The 22,405-nt window shown below is 32.9% G+C and overlaps 1 protein-coding gene across 1 annotated transcript; it reads right to left on the bottom strand.

The window, feature by feature from the left end:
* Positions 1–30: 30 nt before the first annotated feature.
* LOC133643009 (peripheral myelin protein 22-like) lies at positions 31–19,285 on the bottom strand. The gene is made up of 5 exons (XM_062037424.1): positions 19,152–19,285; positions 14,343–14,453; positions 9,047–9,155; positions 3,920–4,060; positions 31–3,849 (listed from the first exon to the last, which is right to left on the bottom strand). The coding sequence occupies exons 2-5, from the start codon at positions 14,418–14,420 to the stop codon at positions 3,689–3,691; spliced, it is 489 nt and encodes a 162-aa protein (XP_061893408.1). The 5' UTR covers positions 14,421–14,453; positions 19,152–19,285; the 3' UTR covers positions 31–3,688.
* Positions 19,286–22,405: the final 3,120 nt, after the last annotated feature.

Below are 22,405 nucleotides of genomic sequence, written 5' to 3' on the forward strand. Positions count from 1 at the left end.
ATCAAATAAAAAGCATGAAAGTGCAAAACGTGGTTGAAAGTCTAGATTTATTGTGGTACAAATCATGGTCCATGTCGTCCACGAGGACAAAACAGCATTAGATATACAAAGCATAACTGGGAACATATTTACATACAATATGTGAAGGCAGCTTTTTGTCACATACTGGATTGTTATAGTTACATTAAAATATGTCAACTCTCCTTATATACTCGCACGGCTGCATCTCAAATATTTGGAACCAGATTCTGAAGTTTAGTATGTGGCGTGTTAGTACTGCTACACAAGGTGGGGACTGCACCACCAGTTGTCCTGCACCATCCAACGTAAGACCGGGGGGGAAGAAAGAAGCATTTAAGTGGATAAACCTACAACAAAATGACGACAAAAACAATTGAAAAATAATAGACTCACCCCCTTTTTATCCAGATACATCCATATTTAAACGTACGTACACAGATGTGACTTGTTCAGCCCGTGCTGGTACGACTAATATTGTTATTAATAATCATTCTCATAGCATCGTAATGCGTGTTTAAGCTGTTTTAAAGGCATTTTTAACCCTATTTTTCGGACTACAAGGCGCACTAAAATCCTTTCATTTTCTCAGAAATCGACAGCGCGCCTTATGACCCAGCAGGCACAAGACATTGAAACAACGTTGACAACTTGATGAATTACGTCCTGACGTTAGCAACTCAAACACAACGTTGAAACAACATTCTTTGTGATGGCGTTTATTCAATGTCGGGTTGTGACGTTGATTTGACCATTGAATGTTGGTCATTTTCTAACCAATATTCTACAACACAAATACAACGTTGAAACAACATGCTTTTTGACGACGTTTAATCAATGTCAGGTTGTGACGTTGATTTAACATTGAATTTTGGTCATTTCCTGACCAATATTCCACAATATGAACCTAACATTGAAACAACATGCTTTTTGACGACGTTTATTCAATGTCGGATCCTGACGTTGAATTTTGGTCATTCCCCGACCAATATTCCCCGGTACAAATACAACATTGAAACAACATGCTTTTTGACGACGTTTAATCAATGTCAGGTTGTGACGTTGATTTGACCATTGAAATTTAGTCATTTCCCGACCAATATTCTACGGCACAAACCTAACATTGAAACAACATGCTTTTTGACGACGTTTATTCAATGTCGGATCCTGACGTTGAATTTTGGTCATTCCCTGACCAATAATCAACGACACAAATACAACGTTGAAACAACATGCTTTTTGACGACGTTTGATCAATATCAGGTTGTGACGTTGACTTGACCATTGAAATTTGGTCATTTACCGATCAATATTCTATGACACAAACCTAACATTGAAACAACATGCTTTTTGACGACGTTTATTCAATGTCGGATCCTGACGTTGAATTTTGGTCATTTCCTGACCAATAATCAATGACACAAACACAACGTTGAAAAAACATGCTTTTTGACGACGTTTATTCAATGTCGGATCCTGACGTTGAATTTTGGTCATTTCCTGACCAATATTCTATGACACAAACCTAACATTGAAACAACATACTTTTTGACGACGTTTATTCAATGTCGGATCCTTACGTGGAATTTTGGTCATTTCCCGACCAATATTCCCCGGTACAAATACAACATTGAAACAACATGCTTTTTGACGACGTTTATTCAATGTCGGATCCTGACGTTGAATTTTGGTCATTTCCCGACCAACAATCAACGACACAAACACAACGTTGAAACAACATGCTTTTTGACGACGTTTAATCAATGTCAGGTTGTGACGTTGATTTGACCATTGAATTTTGGTCATTTCCCGACCAATTTTCTACAACACAAACCTAACATTGAAACAACATACTTTTTGACGACGTTTATTCAATGTCGGATCCTTACGTTGAATTTTCGTCATTCCCTGACCAATAATCAACGACACAAACACAACGTTGAAACAACATGCTTTTTGACGACGTTTAATCAATGTCAGGTTGTGACGTTGACTTGACCATTGAAACTTGGTCATTTCCCGACCAATATTCTACGACACAAACCTAACATTGAAACAACATACTTTTTGACGACGTTTATTCAATGTCGGATCCTGACGTTGAATTTTGGTCATTCCCCGACCAATAATCAACGACACAAACACAACGTTGAAACAACATGCTTTTTGACGACGTTTGATCAATATCAGGTTGTGACGTTGATTTGACCATTGAAACTTGGTCATTTCCCGACCAATATTCTACGACACAAACCTAACATTGAAACAACATGCTTTTTGACGACGTTTATTCAATGTCGGATCCTGACGTTGAATTTTGGTCATTCCCTGACCAATAATCAATGACACAAACACAACGTTGAAACAACATGCTTTTTGACGACGTTTGATCAATATCAGGTTGTGACGTTGATTTGACCATTGAATTTTGGTCATTTACCGACCAATATTCTACGACACAAACCTAACATTGAAACAACATGCTTTTTGACGACGTTTATTCAATGTCGGATCCTGACGATGAATTTTGGTCATTTCCCGACCAACAATCAACGACACAAACACAACGTTGAAACAACATGCTTTTTGACGACGTTTAATCAATGTCAGGTTGTGACGTTGACTTGACCATTGAAACTTGGTCATTTCCCGACCAATATTCTACGACACAAACCTAACATTGAAACAACATACTTTTTGACGACGTTTATTCAATGTCGGATCCTGACGTTGAATTTTGGTCATTCCCCGACCAATAATCAACGACACAAACACAACGTTGAAACAACATGCTTTTTGACGACGTTTAATCAACGTGGGGTTCTGATGTTGATTCGACATTGAAGTTTGGTCATTTTCTTACCAATATTCTACGACACAAACCTAACATTGAAACAACATGCTTTTTGACGACGTTTAATCAATGTCGGATCCTGACGTTGAATTTTGGTAATTTCCCCGACCAATATTCTACGACACAAACCTAACATTGAAACAACATGCTTTTTGACGACGTTTAATCAACGTGGGGTTCTGACGTTGATTCGACATTGAAATTTGGTCATTTTCTTACCAATACTTCTACAACTCAAATACAACGTTGAAACAACATGCTTTTTGACGACGTTTTTGACATCATTTCCCAACTAATATTCCACGGTACAAATACAACGTTGAAAAAACATAGTTTTTGACGACATTTAATCAATGTCAGGTTTGACGTTGATTTGACTATTGAATTTTGGTCATTTTCTAACCAGTATCCTACAACACAAATACAACGTTGAAACAACATGCTTTTTGACAATGTTGATTTGACGTTTGATGCATTTTGACCATTGAATTGTGATCATTTTCCAACAACCAACAACGTGGATCCAACGTCAGACATCAACGTTGTCTCAATGTACAAACACAACTATTTTTCCCCGTTGTTTCATAGTCCGTTTTAGAGGACACGTACGCATAATCAACGCCGTATCAATGCCTTGTGCCTGCTGGTGCGCCTTATGTTCCGAAAAGAAAAGAAAAAAAGAAAGAATATTCCATCAATTGATCGGCGCTGTCTTTTAAGAATGTTACAGTCTGCAATCGCTCAGTTACCAAAATCATTTTTTGTGTGCCTAAAAGAAGAGATCCAGTCAAACGGAGTTTAGCTCCGGCGTGGCGATCACGCCGTCTTCTTGCGTAGCACAAAGTAAATGATGGTGGAGATGAAGGTGAGGGCGAAGGAGATCCACGCCAGGATGTAGCAGTGGCCGTAGGAACCCACGCTCTCGTCCAGGTGGAATTGGTCGGTGTAGATGGAGGCGGCGATCATGATGCAGAGGCCTGGGAACACACGCACGTTAGAAAGTGGCGGAAGAAGACGGTCGGCTCTGAGGGACGGCGTCCGACTCACAGGCCAGGGCTTGGAAGACGCCGGAGATGGTGAAGCGCTCTCCCTTTTTCAAGGTGAAAAGCTGCGCGGCAAACACGAAGATGCCCAGGATGGAGAAGATGCAGGCCAGCACGGAGGTGGCTTGCACCGCCTGGAGGTAGTCTGCAGGGGGAGCCAGAGAGCACAATGCCGGGTTGAAGAATGGCAATACGGGAAACACTGGTCGTTGCTACACGGCCTTGGCCAATGTTTGACTCGGGCTCGGATGGAAAACAAAGTTGGAGGTGAGATCATTCCGCAGGAAGGGACTTGCAGGCACGTTTGGGAGAAAACTGCATTGTTGCGGTGGGCGGAAAGGTGTGTGCATACATGCAGGTCCCCCCGCAGCTTGCTCTGTGCAACTGTGTGTGTGTTCTTTTATTTCTACCCTTCTTGAGACATCAACAAGGAAAAGTACCGTCCATATGAGAACCGAGGAACAAGTGATGACATAAATCATGATCCCCATTAGGGATGATGTTCGAAACCGGTTCTCCCGGTTGTTCGATAAGAAAAGAACCGATTCCATGGACTCGAATCCCCTTTTTGAGAACTGGTTCCCGTTATCGAGGCCACTATAGTAAATAAAAAGAGTTGGTTCTTTTTTTCGAATCCCTGGGAACGAATCCCTTCCCACCTACAGGAAATGCCCTGTGGGACGGCAATGTTATAAAGTTAAAGTACCAATGATTGTCACACACACACTAGGTATGGTGAAATTTGTCTTCTGCATTTGACCCATCCCCTTGTTCACTCCCTAGGACAGACCTGGGCAAATTAAGGCCCGGGGGCCACATGCGGCCCGTGAAGCTTTTCAATCTGGCCCGCCGTGCATTCCCAAATAATTGTTTTATATCTTTAAGATGGAAAGTGTAGCTGCCATTATGATGTGCAGTGATGTTTTCTAATGACCGTAAGTCTTGAACTATACAAAGTATTTCAATGGTTGGAATCTGCGCTTATGGATGATATACCAGTTACTATGGTAATCTAATTTGTTACTATGGTAATCTAATTAGTTACTATGGTAATCTACGTCACAGCAGCTAAGACGTAGATTACCAAGCAGTGTGGGCGGGAAGCGTTTCCACAGACGTGGAAGGAGATTTTCACAACAAAGTTCTAAAGCTTAGTGATATATCACATATATCAGATTGTAGGCGGGTTTATTTTGTAGCCTTCGCGTTCATATTTCACTGTTTGTTGCATTTTTGTTGCGTTTCACTTGATTGTAAAATATGTCGATCGAAAGGGGGTGTGACATTCATATTTTGTCAATATTCAGTGTTTTATCGTTCATATAAAAATTTTAAATTCCATTACGTTTTTTAGGGCAGTCTGTCATAATGTTTTTAGCATTCAATCAGACATTATTGTGAGGTTTTGTATTAGTGTTCTTAAAATAGATATACCGGCCCCCAGACACATTTTTTTCTCTAAATGTGGCCCCCGAGTCAAAATAATTGCCCAGGCCTGCCCTAGGAGGTGAGGGGAACAGTGAGCAGCAGCGTGGGCCGCGCTCTTATGCCCATTTGATTGTAGACTCTTACTGACACCCTGTGGCGATATGAAAATACTACGCGTCATTAGTTTGGGCACTTCCGGGTTGAGACAATTGAGAAGTAGACAAGTTGTGTTAGCTCTTACAAGCCTTGGAAAAGATAAGTCTGTAAGTAAACTGTTTAACTTGTTTATGTAACTCAATATTAAGGTGGAAAGTGGTTAAGTTTGGTACTAAGATGTCTATTGAAAAACGATTTTTGTGCACTGTTTCAATGGATGTTTTGAGGACTTTAAATGGCTGCCACCCTCGAAATAGTTTCAACACTCAGAAGTATGTGTTTGATGATAGTACTGTATATTTGTGTGAAGCTAATATTTACATATTGTGTATTACATTTCAGTATGTTAATTGACTCACATAGCTTATACATTTGTCATTGTGTGTATTTCAGTTTAAAAAAAAAAAAAATAACAGTCCAGTGCAAGACAAAAGTAAAGATAGGAAAAGACAAAGCAAGATCAACAACAATAAAGAGCCTAAATGGATGAATCTGCTTTGGAACTTTATTAGACGTCTTGGATTGTTTGTTAGCTGTCTGCCAAGCTGTAGAACCTCAACACGTACAGTGAGGGCAGAACAGGCAATATGCAATTATTGCCAGGCTTCACTCTCATGTAAGGGAAGAAGAATTGTTGATTGATGACTGTGGTGTTCTTAGTGTCATGGTGTGTGTAGTTAGTATGTTCCAATAGCAGCAGAAGTGCACTTTTTGGAGAGCTGTATTATTTTCAGTTTTGTGTCCAAGGGACTGATTTTATTTAACACTATATTATTATTTATACACCTATAGTGATCACAGAGACAGGTTGTTTTTGTGTTACTGTACATATTTGTTTTTTTGAAAAATCCCACTTAATATACTTTGGGTAACAGTCAATATATATATTTTTTTTTTTTTTTTTTTTTTAGGGGGGTAACAGTCAATATTTATTTATTTATTTTATCTTATTTTTTTCTTATAAAATAAAAGTGAGCTTTTGTTAAACCAAATATTGTGTTTTTTTCCATATACAACAACCTATCTGGATTCGATAAGAGAATCGATAAGGAATCAGTTCAATAAGAGGATTCGATAATGGGCTCGAACTCGATAATTTCTTATCAAACATCATCCCTGGTGCCAATACAGAAAACCATTACATCTAATAGAGAATGTCTCATTAGCACCCCTGGTGGTGAAATCTATCAAAATGAGGGTGGTCCCAAAAAGGAGGGATTGTTTAAAACTGAGTGTGTGTCGGTTTTAAAAGTGCTCCCTCTCTGTTCAACATATGAAATAACAAGTGTGTGTAAGAAATTGAAATGCGCCCCCTTTGGCCAAAATTTTTTTTTTTTTAAATAAAAATATATGTATATAGAGACATACTGTAATAATGTGAAGTAAATTATGAAGATTAAAAACCAATTACAAACAAAAAATAGAAAAATTTACTAAAAGCAGTCTTTTTCTCACAATGTGTCGACTTTTTTCTCATAAAATTTGGAACAATTTCTCATATTCTTTCTGATTATGTAATATTGCAATATTTTCTCATTATATTATTACTTTTTTTAATGTAAAATTATTACTTGTTAATGCAAAATAGTGACATGTGTCATATAAAATTCTGACTTTAATCACAATATTGTAATTTTTTGTTGTTGTAAAATAGTGACATATTTTGAGTAAAATTATGACTTATGTCATAGTTTTGCTGAGTAAAATTCAGATTATTATTATAATTATAATTGTGACTTTTGTCAAGTAAAATGTTGACTCTTTTCATAAAATTGCCAAAATGTTGAGCTTTTCCTGTAAAACTGCGACTGTTGAATAAAATTCCAACTTTTATCATAATATTGCAAAAATGTTCCGTTTTTCTTGTCAAATTTTGACTTGCGTTGAGTAAAATGACGACTTTTATTATAATACTGCCAAAATTCTAAATTTTTCTTGTGAAATTGTGACCTTTTTCTTGTGAAATTCCAACTCATTTTTCACAACAAGCTTTTTTATATTTGCATAGTATGTATATATTATTAATGTTGTAAATACACATCTTTATATATCTAGAAAGGCTGGTCCTAAAGAGGTAGGCATTTTTCTGAGGTCTCAAGAAGGTAACAAATAAAAGAATGTGTGTGTGTGTGTTCTTGTATTTATACCCTTCTTGAGACATCAACAAGGAAAAGTATCTTCCATATGAGGAGGTGTGAACAAGTGAAGACATAAATCATGGTCCCTATAACATTGCATCTAATAGAGAATGTCTCATTAGCACCCCTGCTGGTGACATCTATCAAATTAGGGGGGTCCCAAAAAGGGGGGATTTTTTAAAACTGAGTGTTTGTCGGTTTTAAAAGTGCTCCCTCTCTGGTCAACATATGAAATAACAAGTGTGTGTAAGAAATTGAAATGCGCCTCCTTAGACCAAAATTACTATTTTTTTAAATAAAAATATATGTATATAGAGACATACTGTAATAATGTGAAGTAAAGTAACCACTAGGCCTAGTGGTTAGAGTGTCCGCCCTGAGATGGGTAGGTTGTGAGTTCAAACCCCGGCCGAGTCATACCAAAGACTATAAAAATGGGAGCCATTACCTCCCTGCTTGGTACTCAGCATCAAGGGTTGGAATTGGGGGTTAAATCACCAAAAATGATCCCTGGGCGCGGCCACCGCTGCTGCTCACTGCTCCCCTCACCCCCCAGGGGGTGAACAAGGGGATGGTTCAAATGCAGAGGACAAATTTCACCACACCTAGTGTGTGTGTGACAATCATTGGTACTTTAACTTTAACTTAAATGATGAAGATTAAAAATCAATTACAAACAAAAAATAGCTAAAAGCAGTCTTTTTCTCACAATGTGTCGACTTTTTTCTCATAAAATTGGGAACAATTTCTCATATTCTTTCTGTTTCTGTAATATTGCAGTATTTTCTCGTAAAATTATTACTTTTTTTAATGTAAAATTATTACTTTTTAATGCAAAATGGTGACATTTGTCATATAAACTTCTGACTTTTATCACGATATTGTAATTTTTTTTTTGTTCTTGTAAAATAGTGACATATTTTGAGTAAAATTATGACTTTTGTCATTATTTTGCAGAGTCAAATTCCAATTATTATTATTATAATAGCCAAAATGTTTACGTTTTCTTATAAAATTGTGACTTTTGTCGAGTAAAATGTTGACTCTTTTCATAAAATTGCCAAAATGTTAAGCTTTTCCTGTAAAAGTGTGACTGTTATTGAGTAAAATTCCAACTTTTATCATAATATTGCACAAATGTTCGGTTTTTCTTGTCAAATTTTGACTTGCGTTGAGTAAAATGACGACTTTTATTATAATACTGCCAAAATTCTATGTTTTTTCTTGTGAAATTCCAACTCATTTTTCACAACAAGGTTTTTTATATTTGCATAGTATGTATATATTATTAATGTTGCAAATACACATCTTTATATATGTAGAAAGGGTGGTCCTAAAGAGGTGGGCATTTTTCGGAGGTCTCAAGAAGGTAACACATACAAGAGTGTGGGTGTGGGTCTGCGTCTTACCCTCTGGGTAGTGCGAGCCTGTTGGGAGGTCGGTGTAGTTCCACACTCCATTGGTGTACACCCAGCGGGCCCACACATCAGTGGACAAGGTGTCGGACACCCACCAACCCTGCATGCAAATAACCCATATTTTGGTTATTTAGTCAGGACACACAGATTTTTTTCAAACAACCCTAGAAATAATTAAATCTAATAATTTAATATACATGTGTAATAAACACATTGTTGCATGGTTTCAATTAATTCATTTAAATACATTTAAAAATGTTATTATATATAATATAGTTTGTGTTCATGACATGTTTTTTTATACAATCACAGATAAAATAAATATATATGTGTTAAAAACAATTTTTTGCATGGTTTTAATTCATTAATTTAATTTAAATGGTTTTTTTTAAATAGTTGTATATCAGTTATGTTATTATATGTAATATATTTTGTGTTTAGGACATGTTGTAATTTTTTAAACCATGAAAATATATAAATACCAAAAAATAAAGTCAATTAATATATATGTGTTATTAACACATTTTTGCAAGGTTTTAATTCATTGATTTAATTTAAATATATATATATTTAAAAAAAACTATATTTCAGTTATGTTAATACATATAATATAGTTTGTGTCTATGACATGCTGTAATTTTTTATACAACTATAGAAATATATAAATACCAAAAAACTTAAGTCATTTAATATATATGTGCATGGTTTTAATTAATTAATTTAATTCAAATAAATTAAATTATATTATTATATATAATATAGTTTGTGTTTATGACATGTTTTTTATACAATCACAGAAATATATAAATACCAAACCATAAAATAAATATATATGTGTTAAAAACAATTTTTTGCATGGTTTTAATTCATTAATTTAATTTAAATGTTTTTTTGTGTTTTTTTTAATAATTGTATATCAGTTATGTTATTATATGTAATATATTTTGTGTTTAGGACATGTTGTAATTTTTTAAACCATGAAAATATATAAATACCAAAAAATAAAGTCAATTAATTTATATGTGTTATTAACACATTTTTGCAAGGTTTTAATTCATTGATTTAATTTAAATATATATATTTTAAAAAACTATATTTCAGTTATGTTAATACATATAATATAGTTTGTGTCTATGACATGCTGTAATTTTTTTATACAACTATAGAAATATATAAATACCAAAACACTTAAAGGGAAACTTCGGTTTTTTTCAACCTGGGCCCTGTTTTCATAATTTTTTCTGTATATGTGAGTGCTGGATAAAACATTTTTTGAGGTCGCGCCAGTATTGAGCAGGGCAGGCAGCCTCCAGCCCAGCTAACGCTCGTACACAGGGCAACTGGCTCTCGTCAAAATTCGGCCTATAAACATGCATTTTTTTCACACTGACAGGCTCAGATAGTTACAATGAGTGTCCGACAACATACTAGAAAGGAGAAATTAACGTATGTCTCTACCTTTAGCTGGAGATCGCTGTTTGTTGTGAGCTGTGTCCAAATCTCACCACGCTACAAATCTCGTTCCGAAATCTCGCGATAACTCGCGACAAAACACCGGTGGAAAAACAGTTACCTGACTGAGGTGAAGAGAGACGACCGAAGTGATTTTGTATTGGACTAAGTTACCGAAGACTGTCACTTCAGTCATCTCTCTTCACCTCAGTCAGGTAACTGTTTTTCCACCGGTGTTTTGTCGCGAGTTATCGCGAGATTTCGGAACGAGATTTGTAGCGTGGTGAGATTTGGACACAGCTCACAACAAACAGCGATCTCCAGCTAAAGGTAGAGACATACGTTAATTTCTCCTTTCTAGTATGTTGTCGGACACTCATTGTAACTATCTGAGCCTGTCAGTGTGAAAAAAATGCATGTTTATAGGCCGAATTTTGACGAGAGCCAGTTGCCCTGTGTACGAGCGTTAGCTGGGCTGGAGGCTGCCTGCCCTGCTCAATACTGGCGCGACCTCAAAAAATGTTTTATCCAGCACTCACATATACAGAAAAAATTATGAAAACAGGGCCCAGGTTGAAAAAAACCGAAGTTTCCCTTTAAGTCATGTAATATATATGTGCATGGTTTTAATTAATTAATTTAATTCAAATAAATTAAATTATATTTTTATATATAATATAGTTTGTGTTTATGACATGTTTTTTATACAATCACAGAAATATATAAATACCAAACCATAAAATAAATATATATGTGTTAAAAACAATTTTTTGCATGGTTTTAATTCATTAATTTAATTTAAATGTTTTTTTGTTTGTTTTTTAATAATTGTATATCAGTTATGTTATTATATGTAATATATTTTGTGTTTAGGACATGTTGTAATTTTTTAAACCATGAAAATATATAAATACCAAAAAATAAAGTCAATTAATATATATGTGTTATTAACACATTTTTGCAAGGTTTTAATTCATTGATTTAATTTAAATATGTATATTTTAAAAAACTATATTTCAGTTATGTTAATACATATAATATAGTTTGTGTCTATGACATGCTGTAATTTTTTATACAACTATAGAAATATATAAATACCAAACAACTTAAGTCATTTAATATTAATTAATTTAATTCAAATAAATTAAATTATATTCCAGTCATGTTAATACATATAATATACTTTGTTTTCATGACATGTTGTAATTTTTTAAATAATTGAATTTTATCTATTTTACAATAATCTAATATTTTCATGATTAATTATTATATAATCGATTTATTGCATTTTTGTCAAATAAATTCATGGTTATTTTGATAATGTTAATCTATTTTTCAATAACTGATCATAATGCATTTTGCAATTCTGACAGACCGTAAGCTACGGCGTGTTGCCGAACTAGGAAGTAGTATTTGCTCATGTTGCGCCCTACACTGTGTTTGTACTGTAAGTATCGTACTTAATACTTATTACACACCAGCTGTTTGATTGTAACGTGCGTCTTAGTTGTAGTTTTCATGACAACATGTGGAGGTGTTGACGTCGCCATGTGAAATGGCTAATGCTAATCAGTAGCGTGTATATGGCAAAGCCAATGTAAATTAGCATTGAGCTAGCGCATTTTGGAAAAGCCGAGCCGAACTCTACGATTGGGCGTCTAGTTTGAGACGTTTTTTTAGTCTGTAGTTGCAATTCTGACAGACCGTAAGCTACGGCGTGTTGCCGAACTAGGAAGTAGTATTTGCTCATGTTGCGCCCTACACTGTGTTTGTACTGTAAGTATTGTACTTATTACACACCAGCTGTTTGATTGTAACGTGCGTCTTTGTTGTAGTTTTCATGACAACATGTGGAGGTGTTGACGTCACCATGTGAAATGGCCAATGCTAATCAGTAGCTTGGGTATGGCAAATCCAATGTAAATTAGCATTGAGCTAGGGCATTTTGGAAAAGCCGAGCCGAACTTTACGATTGGGCGTTTAGTTTGAGACGTTTTTTTTAGTCTGTAGTTGCAATTCTGACAGACCGTAAGCTACGGCGTGTTGCCGAGCTAGGAAGTAGTATTTGCTCATGTTGCGCCCTACACTGTGTTTGTACTGTAAGTATTGTACTTATTACACACCAGCTGTTTGATTGTAACGTGCGTCTTAGTTGTAGTTTTCATGACAACATGTGGAGGTGTTGACGTCGCCATGTGAAATGGCTAATGCTAATCAGTAGCGTGGGTATGGCAAATCCAATGTAAATTAGCATTGAGCTAGCGCATTTTGGAAAAGTTCAGCCTAACTTTACGATTGGGCATTTTCTATCAGACATACTTAATTTGCTGGCATGGGAAGTTACCTAGAGGCGGTTTGTTGGAGCCGGTTTTCAGTCTGCCAGTGCGACATGATGTCACATGATGTCACATGATGTCACATGATGTCACTAGATGACACATGTCACATGTTACATCATGTGACATATGATGTCATATGTCACATGATGACACATGTTACATGTCACATGATGTCACATGATGTCACATGTTACATGATGTCATATAATGACACATGATGTCACATGTTACATGATGTCACATAATGTCACATGTTACATGATGTCATATGTCACACGATGACACATGTTACATGATGTCACATGATGTCACATGTTACATGTCACATGATGTCATATAATGACACATGATGTCACATGTTACATGATGTCATATGTCACATGATGACACATGTTACATGATGTCACATGATGTCACATGATGTCACATGATGACACATGATGTCACTAGATGACACATGATGTCACATGATGACATCATGATGATGATGATGATGTCACATGATGTCACATGTTACATGATGTCACATGATGTCATATGTCACATGATGACACATGTGACATGTCACATGATGTCACATGTTACATGATGTCACATGTCACATGATGACACATGTTACATGTCACATGATGTCACATGTTACATGATGTCACATGATGTCATATAATGACACATGATGTCACATGTTACATGATGTCACATGATGTCACATGTTACATGATGTCATATGTCACATGATGACACATGTTACATGATGTCACATGATGTCACATGTTACATGATGTCACATGATGACACATGATGTCACATGTTACATGATGTCACATGATGACACATGATGTCACATGTTACATGATGTCACATAATGACACATGATGTCACATGTTACATGATGTCACATGATGACATGATGTCACATGTTACATGTCACATAATGTCACATGATGACACGTTACATGATGTCACATGATGATACATGATGTCACATGTTACATGATGTCACATGATGTCACATGATGACATGATGTCACATGTTACATGATGTCACATGATGTCACATGATGCCACATGATGTTACATGATGTCACATGATGTTACATGATGTCACATGATGTTACATGATGTCACATGATGTCACATGATGTCACATGATGTTACATGATGTCACATGATGTTACATGATGTCACATGATGTCACGGGCAACAAAGGTATGGCGCAGCTAAAATGGAGTGTAAAAGTGCACACCCACAAAGTGTGTGAAGGTGGCCGTGTGGTCAACATGTTTGTGTGGCAGCGTGAGGAATGTGTGGGTCAGTGTGGCATTCCACACGTGTCACGGTGGTATGTGGCAAGGTAAACATTCCACACGTGTCACGGTGGTATGTGGCAAGGTAAACATTCCACACGTGTCGCGGTAAACATTCCACAGGTGTCACGGCGGTATGTGGCCAGGTAAACAGCGATGTCACAGGCTTGTGGGCAGGTGGGCACTCACGTTGTCGATGGTGGCCACCAGCAGGAGGACGATGCAGATGATGTGCAGGGCGAAGATGCCGGCGAGGAGGATCAGCATGTTGATGATGATGATGATGTGATGATGATGTCGCTGTGTGAGGAAGAGGACGGGAAAACTTGTTTTGCTGCTTTGTTCGGCGCTACTACGCCACTTTGGAACTCACACACACGTCTCAGAAGACGGGCCAGGAGTACACACACACACACATATTCATAAAGACACACACACTAAAGCACACACACACACACATATTCATGAACACACACACACACTAAAGCACACACACACACACATATTCATGAACACACATACAAACACAGACACACACACAAACATTCATAAACACACAAACACACACTAAAGCACACACACGTACACACACACGTACACACAGAGTGTCGCTCCCCAGTTGCAAGGTGTAATTACTGAGAGTTATTTCCCTCTTCACACATGCAGGGCCGCCCCTGGCAAAATCGGGGACCTGAGCAAAATTCCAGTTGAAGGTCACCCGCCTGTTTAAAATGTTTGACACTGTCAATCATTTTTATACAACTTGGATTACATTTTATGTTTTCTACGGAAACAAACTCATTCAATAAGTTGTAAATGTTCCTGGAACATTTCCCATCACTAAACTTCCAGGAGAAGACACTATGATGTTATCAATGACAGAGCAGGAAGGGGCTAGGACTATGTTTGGAGTCACGCAAAACGGTGTTAGTTAGTTTTTTACTACCAAACATGCACAAAATGAAGTAAATTTTTTTTTTTTTTTTTTTAAAGTGTAAAAAACTGTGTACTAAAACTCTTACGTTTAGGCAGGGACTAAACTAAAATATGACTTTTAACATTTAAAAAAAAAAATCAAATACTTAAATATGTAGAAATATATTAACAAGTTTGAGGGATTCAAGTCTAATGTGTGTTGAAGGTTGTTTAAATTAATCTTTTAAAAATGTGCTAAAAGAAAAAATGTTGGGTTTTTTTTTGTCATGTGTTTTCAAGTTTACTTAAAAAACCCTAAAATATAAAGTGTGAAACATTTTTGTAACAAGGGTGGGGGGGCTGGCCTCTGATTTGAATTATGCTTCCAGCACCCCATTTTAACCAGGGACTCAATTTAAGTATGAATTTGAACTATTTTCTTTTTTTTTTTTTTAAAGAAAATAAACTTAAAATATAAAAAATAAATATTGAGGGATTAAAGTCAAAATGTCCAATGTTTAAGGTAATATTTATGAAATATGCAATCAGGTCAATGTGCGGGACACTTTGCTTAAAAAAAATAATTAAAAATGGTATCTTGCATTAGCAAGTTTAATTAAAAAAGGCTTAAAAATGTTAAAAAAACTAAAAAAGTGTGAACATTTTTTGTAATGGGGCGTGGACTCGAAATTAAATTCTGCTTCCAGCACCGCATTCTAGCCAGGGACACAACTTAAGTATGAATTTAAAGTTGTTGGGTTTTTTTTAAGAAAATGAACTTAAAATATATTCTAAAAAATTGAGATATTAAATTCTAAATGTTCAATGTTAAAGGTAATATTTATGAAATATGCAATCAGGTCAATGTGAAGGACACGTTGCTTAAAAAAATAATTTAAAAAATTCTCTTGCATTTGCAAGTTTAATTAAAAAAAGGCTTAAAAATGTTTTTAAAAAATGTTGTAAATTTGTCGGTAAATTGTTTTTTTGTTTGTTTTTTAAGAAAATAACCCTATAAGAAATAACAATCATTTATTTATTAACCCTATAAGAAATAACAATCATTTGTATGTATACCGTATACATATATATATATATATATATATATATATATATATATATATATATATATATATATATATATATATATATATATATATATATATATATATATATATATATATATATATATATATATATATATATGTTTATTTCTTTTATTTTTTTACCATGAATTTGCAAGTTTTATTTAAAAAAGACTGAAAAAAGTTAAGTATATTAAAAAAAAGTGTTTTTTTTTTTTTTTGTTTCGTTTTGTTTTTTTGAGGAATTAAAATGTAATTTTTCAGCGTTCAAGGTAGTTTAAATTGATGTTTTATTTACAAAAGATGCAATCAGATCAATTTGCAGGAAACTTTGCTAAAACTAAACATAATTAAAAAAAAAAAATCCGTATTATTAATTCACAAGTTTGATTTTAAATGGTCTAAAAAAATGTTTCACATGAATAAATTAAAATTTGTCATTAAATTGTTTTTTTGTTTGTTTTTTAAGAAAATTAACAAATAACAGTAATTTGTATATATATATATATTTATTTTTTTTTAACATGAATTTGCAAGTTTTATTTAAAAAAGACTAAAAAAAAGTTAAGTATATTAAAAAAAAAGTGTATATATATATATTTTTTTTTTTTGAGGAATTAAAATATAATTTTTCAGCGTTCAAAGTAGTTTAAATTGATGTTTTATTTACAAAAGATGCAATCAGATCAATGTGCGCAGGAAACTTTGCTAAAACTAGATATATCTGTTTTTTAAATTCCGTATTATTCATTTGCAAGTTTGATTTTGAAAAGGTCTAAAAAAATGTTTCACATGAATAAATTAAAATTTGTCATTAAATTGTTTTTTTGTTTGTTTTTTAAGAAAATAACCCTATAAGAAATAACAATAATTTGTATATATATATTTATTTATTTTTTTACCATGAATTTGCAAGTTTTATTTAAAAAAGACTAAAAAAAAGTTAATTATATTAAAAAAAAGTGTATATATATTTTATTTTTATTTTTTTTGTTTGTTTTTTGAGGAATTAAAATGTAATTTTTCAGCGTTCAAGGTAGTTTAAATTGATGTTTTATTTACAAAAGATGCAATCAGATCAATTTGCAGGAAACTTTGCTAAAACTGATTATATATATTTTTTTATCCGTATTATTAATTCACAAGTTTGATTTTAAATGGTCTAAAAAAAAATGTTTCACATGAATAAATTAAAATGTGTCATTAAATTGTTTTTTTGTTTGTTTTTTAAGAAAATAACCCTATAAGAAATAACAATAATTTGTATATATATATATATATATATATTTTTTTTTTAACATGAATTTGCAAGTTTTATTTAAAAAAGACTAAAAAAAAGTTAAGTATATTAAAAAAAAAGTGTATATATATTTTATTTTTTTTGTTTGTTTTTTGAGGAATTAAAATATAATTTTTCAGCGTTCAAAGTAGTTTAAATTGATGTTTTATTTACAAAAGATGCAATCAGATCAATGTGCGCAGGAAACTTTGCTAAAACTAGATACATTTGTTTTTTAAATTCCGTATTATTCATTTGCAAGTTTGATTTTAAAAAGGTCTAAAAAATGTTTCACATGAATAAATTAAAATTTGTCATTAAATTGTTTTTTTGTTTGTTTTTTAAGAAAATACCCCTATAAGAAATAACAATAATTTGTATATATATATTTATTTATTTTTTACCATGAATTTGCAAGTTTTATTTAAAAAAGACTAAAAAAAAAGTTAATTATATTTAAAAAAAGTGTATATATATTTTTATTTGTTTGATTTGTTTTGTTTTTTGAGGAATTAAAATATAATTTTTCAGCGTTCAAAGTAGTTTAAATTGATGTTTTATTTACAAAAGATGCAATCAGATCAATTTGCAGGAAACTTTGCTAAAACTAAATATAATTTTTTTTTAAAATCCGTATTATTAATTCACAAGTTTGATTTTAAATGGTCTAAAAAAATGTTTCACTTGAATAAATTAAAATGTGTCATTAAATTGTTTTTTTGTTTGTTTTTTAAGAAAATAACCCTATAAGAAATAACAATAATTTGTATATATATATATATATATATATATATATTTATTTTTTTTAACATGAATTTGCAAGTTTTATTTAAAAAAGACTAAAAAAAAGTTAAGTATATTAAAAAAAAAGTGTATATATATTTTTTTTTGTTTGTTTGTTTTTTGAGGAATTAAAATATAATTTTTCAGCGTTCAAAGTAGTTTAAATTGATGTTTTATTTACAAAAGATGCAATCAGATCAATGTGCGCAGGAAACTTTGCTAAAACTAGATATATTTGTTTTTTAAATTCCGTATTATTCATTTGCAAGTTTGATTTTCAAAAGGTCTAAAAAAATGTTTCACATGAATACAAAAAAATGGGCAGGGAGGGGCTGAGAATAAAGTTTGCGATGGGCGGCCCCACAGCGACCGCAAACAAAATTCCCGCTTGAGGAAACTCTGCGTGAAAAAAAAAAAGAGCGCTGAGGAGCGAAGATGAGTCCTGACTCGTCGGCCGCCACTCCTTAAAATAACTGTGGAGAACACCACCCTCCCCCCTCGCAGTGCACTCTCCCACTCCCACTCCCACTCATTTGATTTCACATTCAAACAAGAACAATCCAACTGGGAGACATTGCTGTTTGTCTCTATTCTCTAAAGGGCGTGAGTCGTGCCACCGGCACATCTGGAATGTGCCGCTTCGCTCCACGGTGAAAAAGGAGTGGTGGAGGGTTGGGCCCAGTCTCACGCACACACGCAAAAGGACACCCATGTGCCGACGCCCGACACATCTACCTAGATTTCCTTCACTTTTCCCAGCCGCCATGAGATTGCAAACATGTGCCGGAGGCCCACAAAAGTGAACAAACGCGTCTTCACCTCCTGCCCCTGCCCCAGGGTAACTTTGCAACGGGGAAGCGGGTGGGCGGCCATGCTGAGACCGCCCGAAACGTGGCACAAAAGCAAGACTTTGGTGGCGTGTGGGACGGTACTCACTTTTTGAGGGGGTCCGCTCGGTCCACTTCAGGCCAAATTCCTCCTGGTCTCAGGAACACAAACTTCAGAGTCAGCCTGGCAAAGTGCAAACAGGAGAGACTACTCGTCCGCCTACTTTGACCCCGCCTCCTTCCTCCCGTCCACGCCCCCTTTTGCTGTCTCCACCCCGCTACTCCAGCCCCTCCCACACACACACACACACACACACACACATTCCTTCCTGGTCGGGTGTCTCCTGACTCTGGCCCTCAGCTGATGGCGGTGGTTTGTAGTGGGGGGGGGGGGGGGGGGTGTGTGTGTTTGGGTGTGGGGGTGTGTGTGTGGTGAGTCACCGAGGGTTGGCGGGGGGAACTCCCGGCCCGTGGACGGTGATGCGTGGACGCGAGGGTTGCCATGGCGACAGACTGAGTGGACACGAGTCCCAAACTGTGGAGAAAAAAAAAATAGCCCGACGCAGTGTTACTGTTCCAACGTTACAGCAGATCAAATTACAACATGATGCATTTTATTCATATAAACATTTGATGACACGTTTATTTTATGTAATATTTGAGAATATTACATGATATTATGTAATATACTCTATATAATGTACACTTTCTTAACCTTTTGGACCTCAGGGCCCAACTTTTCCACTTAAATATTAACACTGACATTAGTAATCTTACTCTTGTATTTTAATCCTATTCAATAGTTACAGTGGTCAAATTAATAACAAATAGATATAACTAAATTAATTAAATATAAATAAAATACATTCAAACTAAATGTAATTTTAAATATTTTTTAATGAATGTGTTTTTTATTTTTTTAAAGCTGTCAATAAAATTAAAGTGCAAATGAAAATACAGCTTCACTACTTTAGTTGGTCAAATTAATAACAAATAAATATAGCTAAATTGATTAAATATGAATAATATTCTAATAAAATGTAAATATAAATATTTTTTTAATGTATGTTTTTATTTTATTTTTTTTAAAGCTGTCAATAAAATTAAAGTGCAAATGAAAATACAGCTTCACTACTTTAGTTGGTCGAATTAATAACAAATAAATATAGCTAAATTGATTAAATATGAATAATATTCTAATAAAATGTAATTATAAATATTTTTTTAATGTATGTTTTTATTTTATTTTTTTAAAGCTGTCAATAAAAGTAAAGTGCAAATGAAAATACAGCTTCACTACTTTAGTTGGTCAAATTGATAACAAATAAATATGGCTAAATTGATTAAATATGAATAATATTCTAATAAAATGTAATTATAAATATTTTTTTAATGTGTTTTTATTTTATTTTTTTAAAGCTGTCAATAAAAGTAAAGTGCAAATGAAAATACAGCTTCACTACTTTAGTTGGTCAAATTAATAACAAATAAATATAGCTAAATTGATTAAATATGAATAATATTATAATAAAATGTAATTATAAATATTTTTTTAATGTATGGTTTTATTTTATTTTTTTAAAGCTGTCAATAAAATTAAAGTGCAAATGAAAATACAGCTTCACTACTTTAGTTGGTCAAATTGATAACAAATAAATATAGCTCAATTGATTAAATATGAATAAAATTCTAATAAAATGTAATTATAAATATTTTTTTAATGTATGTTTTTATTTTATTTTTTTAAAGCTGTCAATAAAATTAAAGTGCAAATGAAAATACAGCGTCACTACTTTAGTTGGTCAAATTAATAACAAATAAACATAGCTGAATTGATTAAATATGAATAATATTATAATAAAATGTAATTATAAATATTTTTTTAATGTATGGTTTTATTTTATTTTTTTAAAGCTGTCAATAAAATTAAAGTGCAAATGAAAATACAGCTTCACTACTTTAGTTGGTCAAATTGATAACAAATAAATATAGCTAAATTGATTAAATATGAATAAAATTCTAATAAAATGTAATTATAAATATTTTTTTAATGTATGTTTTTATTTTATTTTTTTAAAGCTGTCAATAAAAGTAAGGTGCAAATGAAAATACAGCTTCACTACTTTAGTTGGTCAAATTAATAACAAATAAATATAGCTAAATTGATTAAATATGAATAATATTCTAATAAAATGTAATTATAAATATTTTTTTAATGTATGTTTTTATTTTATTTTTTTAAAGCTGTCAATAAAAGTAAAGTGCAAATGAAAATACAGCTTCACTACTTTAGTTGGTCAAATTAATAACAAATAAATATAGCTAAATTGATTAAATATGAATAATATTCTAATAATATGTAATTATAAATATTTTTTTAATGTATGTTTTTTTTTTTTTTTTTAAGCTGTCAATAAAATTAAAGTGCAAATGAAAATACAGCTTCACTACTTTAGTTGGTCAAATTAATAACAAATAAATATAGCTAAATTGATTAAATATGAATAATATTCTAATAAAATGTAATTATATATATTTTTTTAATGTATGTTTTTATTTTATTTTTTTAAAGCTGTCAATAAAATTAAAGTGCAAATGAAAATACAGCATCACTACTTTAGTCATAATTTTTGCACTTAAGAAGCTTCTCTAAGACTTTAGCCCCAGACTTCTTCTGTTTGTTTGATGTTGTCATTACTGCCACACGTGGTGGAAAAGTGTATTACAACTGAATACCACTGCGGCCCGTATTTTTTGGTGGCCCTCTCAGTCAGAATTTTCTAACCTTTTTGACTTTGTGGCCCAAAATTTTTAACAAATATTAACACTGACATTAGTAATCTTACTCTTGCATTTTAATCCTATTCAATAGTTACAGTGGTCAAATTAACAAATAGATACAACTAAATTAATTAAATATAAATAAAATACATTCAAACTAAATGTAATTTTAAATATTTTTTTAATGAATGTTTTTATTTTTTATTGTTTTAAACTGTCAATAAAATTAAAGTCCAAATGAAAATACAGCTTCAGTACTTTGGTTGGTCAAATTAATAACAAATAAATATAGCTAAGTTGGTTGAATATGAATAAAATTCAAATTAAATGTAATTATAAATATTTTTTTAATGTATGTTTTTTTTTTTTTTTTTTAAAGCTGTCAATAAAATTAAAGTACTCTTGTATTTTAATCCTATTCAATAGTTGAAGTGGTCAAATTAATAACAAATATAACTAAATTAATTCAATACAAATAAAATACATTCAAACTAAATGTAATTTAAAATATTTTTTAATGTATGTTTTTTTTTGGTTTTTTTGTTTTAAGCTATCAAAAAAATGTAAGTACAAATAAAACTA

The sequence above is a fragment of the Entelurus aequoreus genome, linkage group LG25, assembly GCF_033978785.1.
Source record: "Entelurus aequoreus isolate RoL-2023_Sb linkage group LG25, RoL_Eaeq_v1.1, whole genome shotgun sequence".
NCBI classification, from domain to species: Eukaryota; Metazoa; Chordata; class Actinopteri; order Syngnathiformes; family Syngnathidae; genus Entelurus; species Entelurus aequoreus.

Excerpts from the sequence above, each read along its gene's own strand:
- LOC133643009 (XM_062037424.1), bottom strand. The coding sequence starts at position 14,420 with ATGCTGATCCTCCTCGCCGGCATCTTCGCCCTGCACATCATCTGCATC. Across the intron at positions 9,156-14,342 it reads TGGTGGCCACCATCGACAAC|GGTTGGTGGGTGTCCGACAC; the intron begins GTGAGTGCCCAC and ends ATTTGCATGCAG. Across the intron at positions 3,850-3,919 it reads CGTCTTCCAAGCCCTGGCCT|GCCTCTGCATCATGATCGCC; the intron begins GTGAGTCGGACG and ends GTGTGTTCCCAG.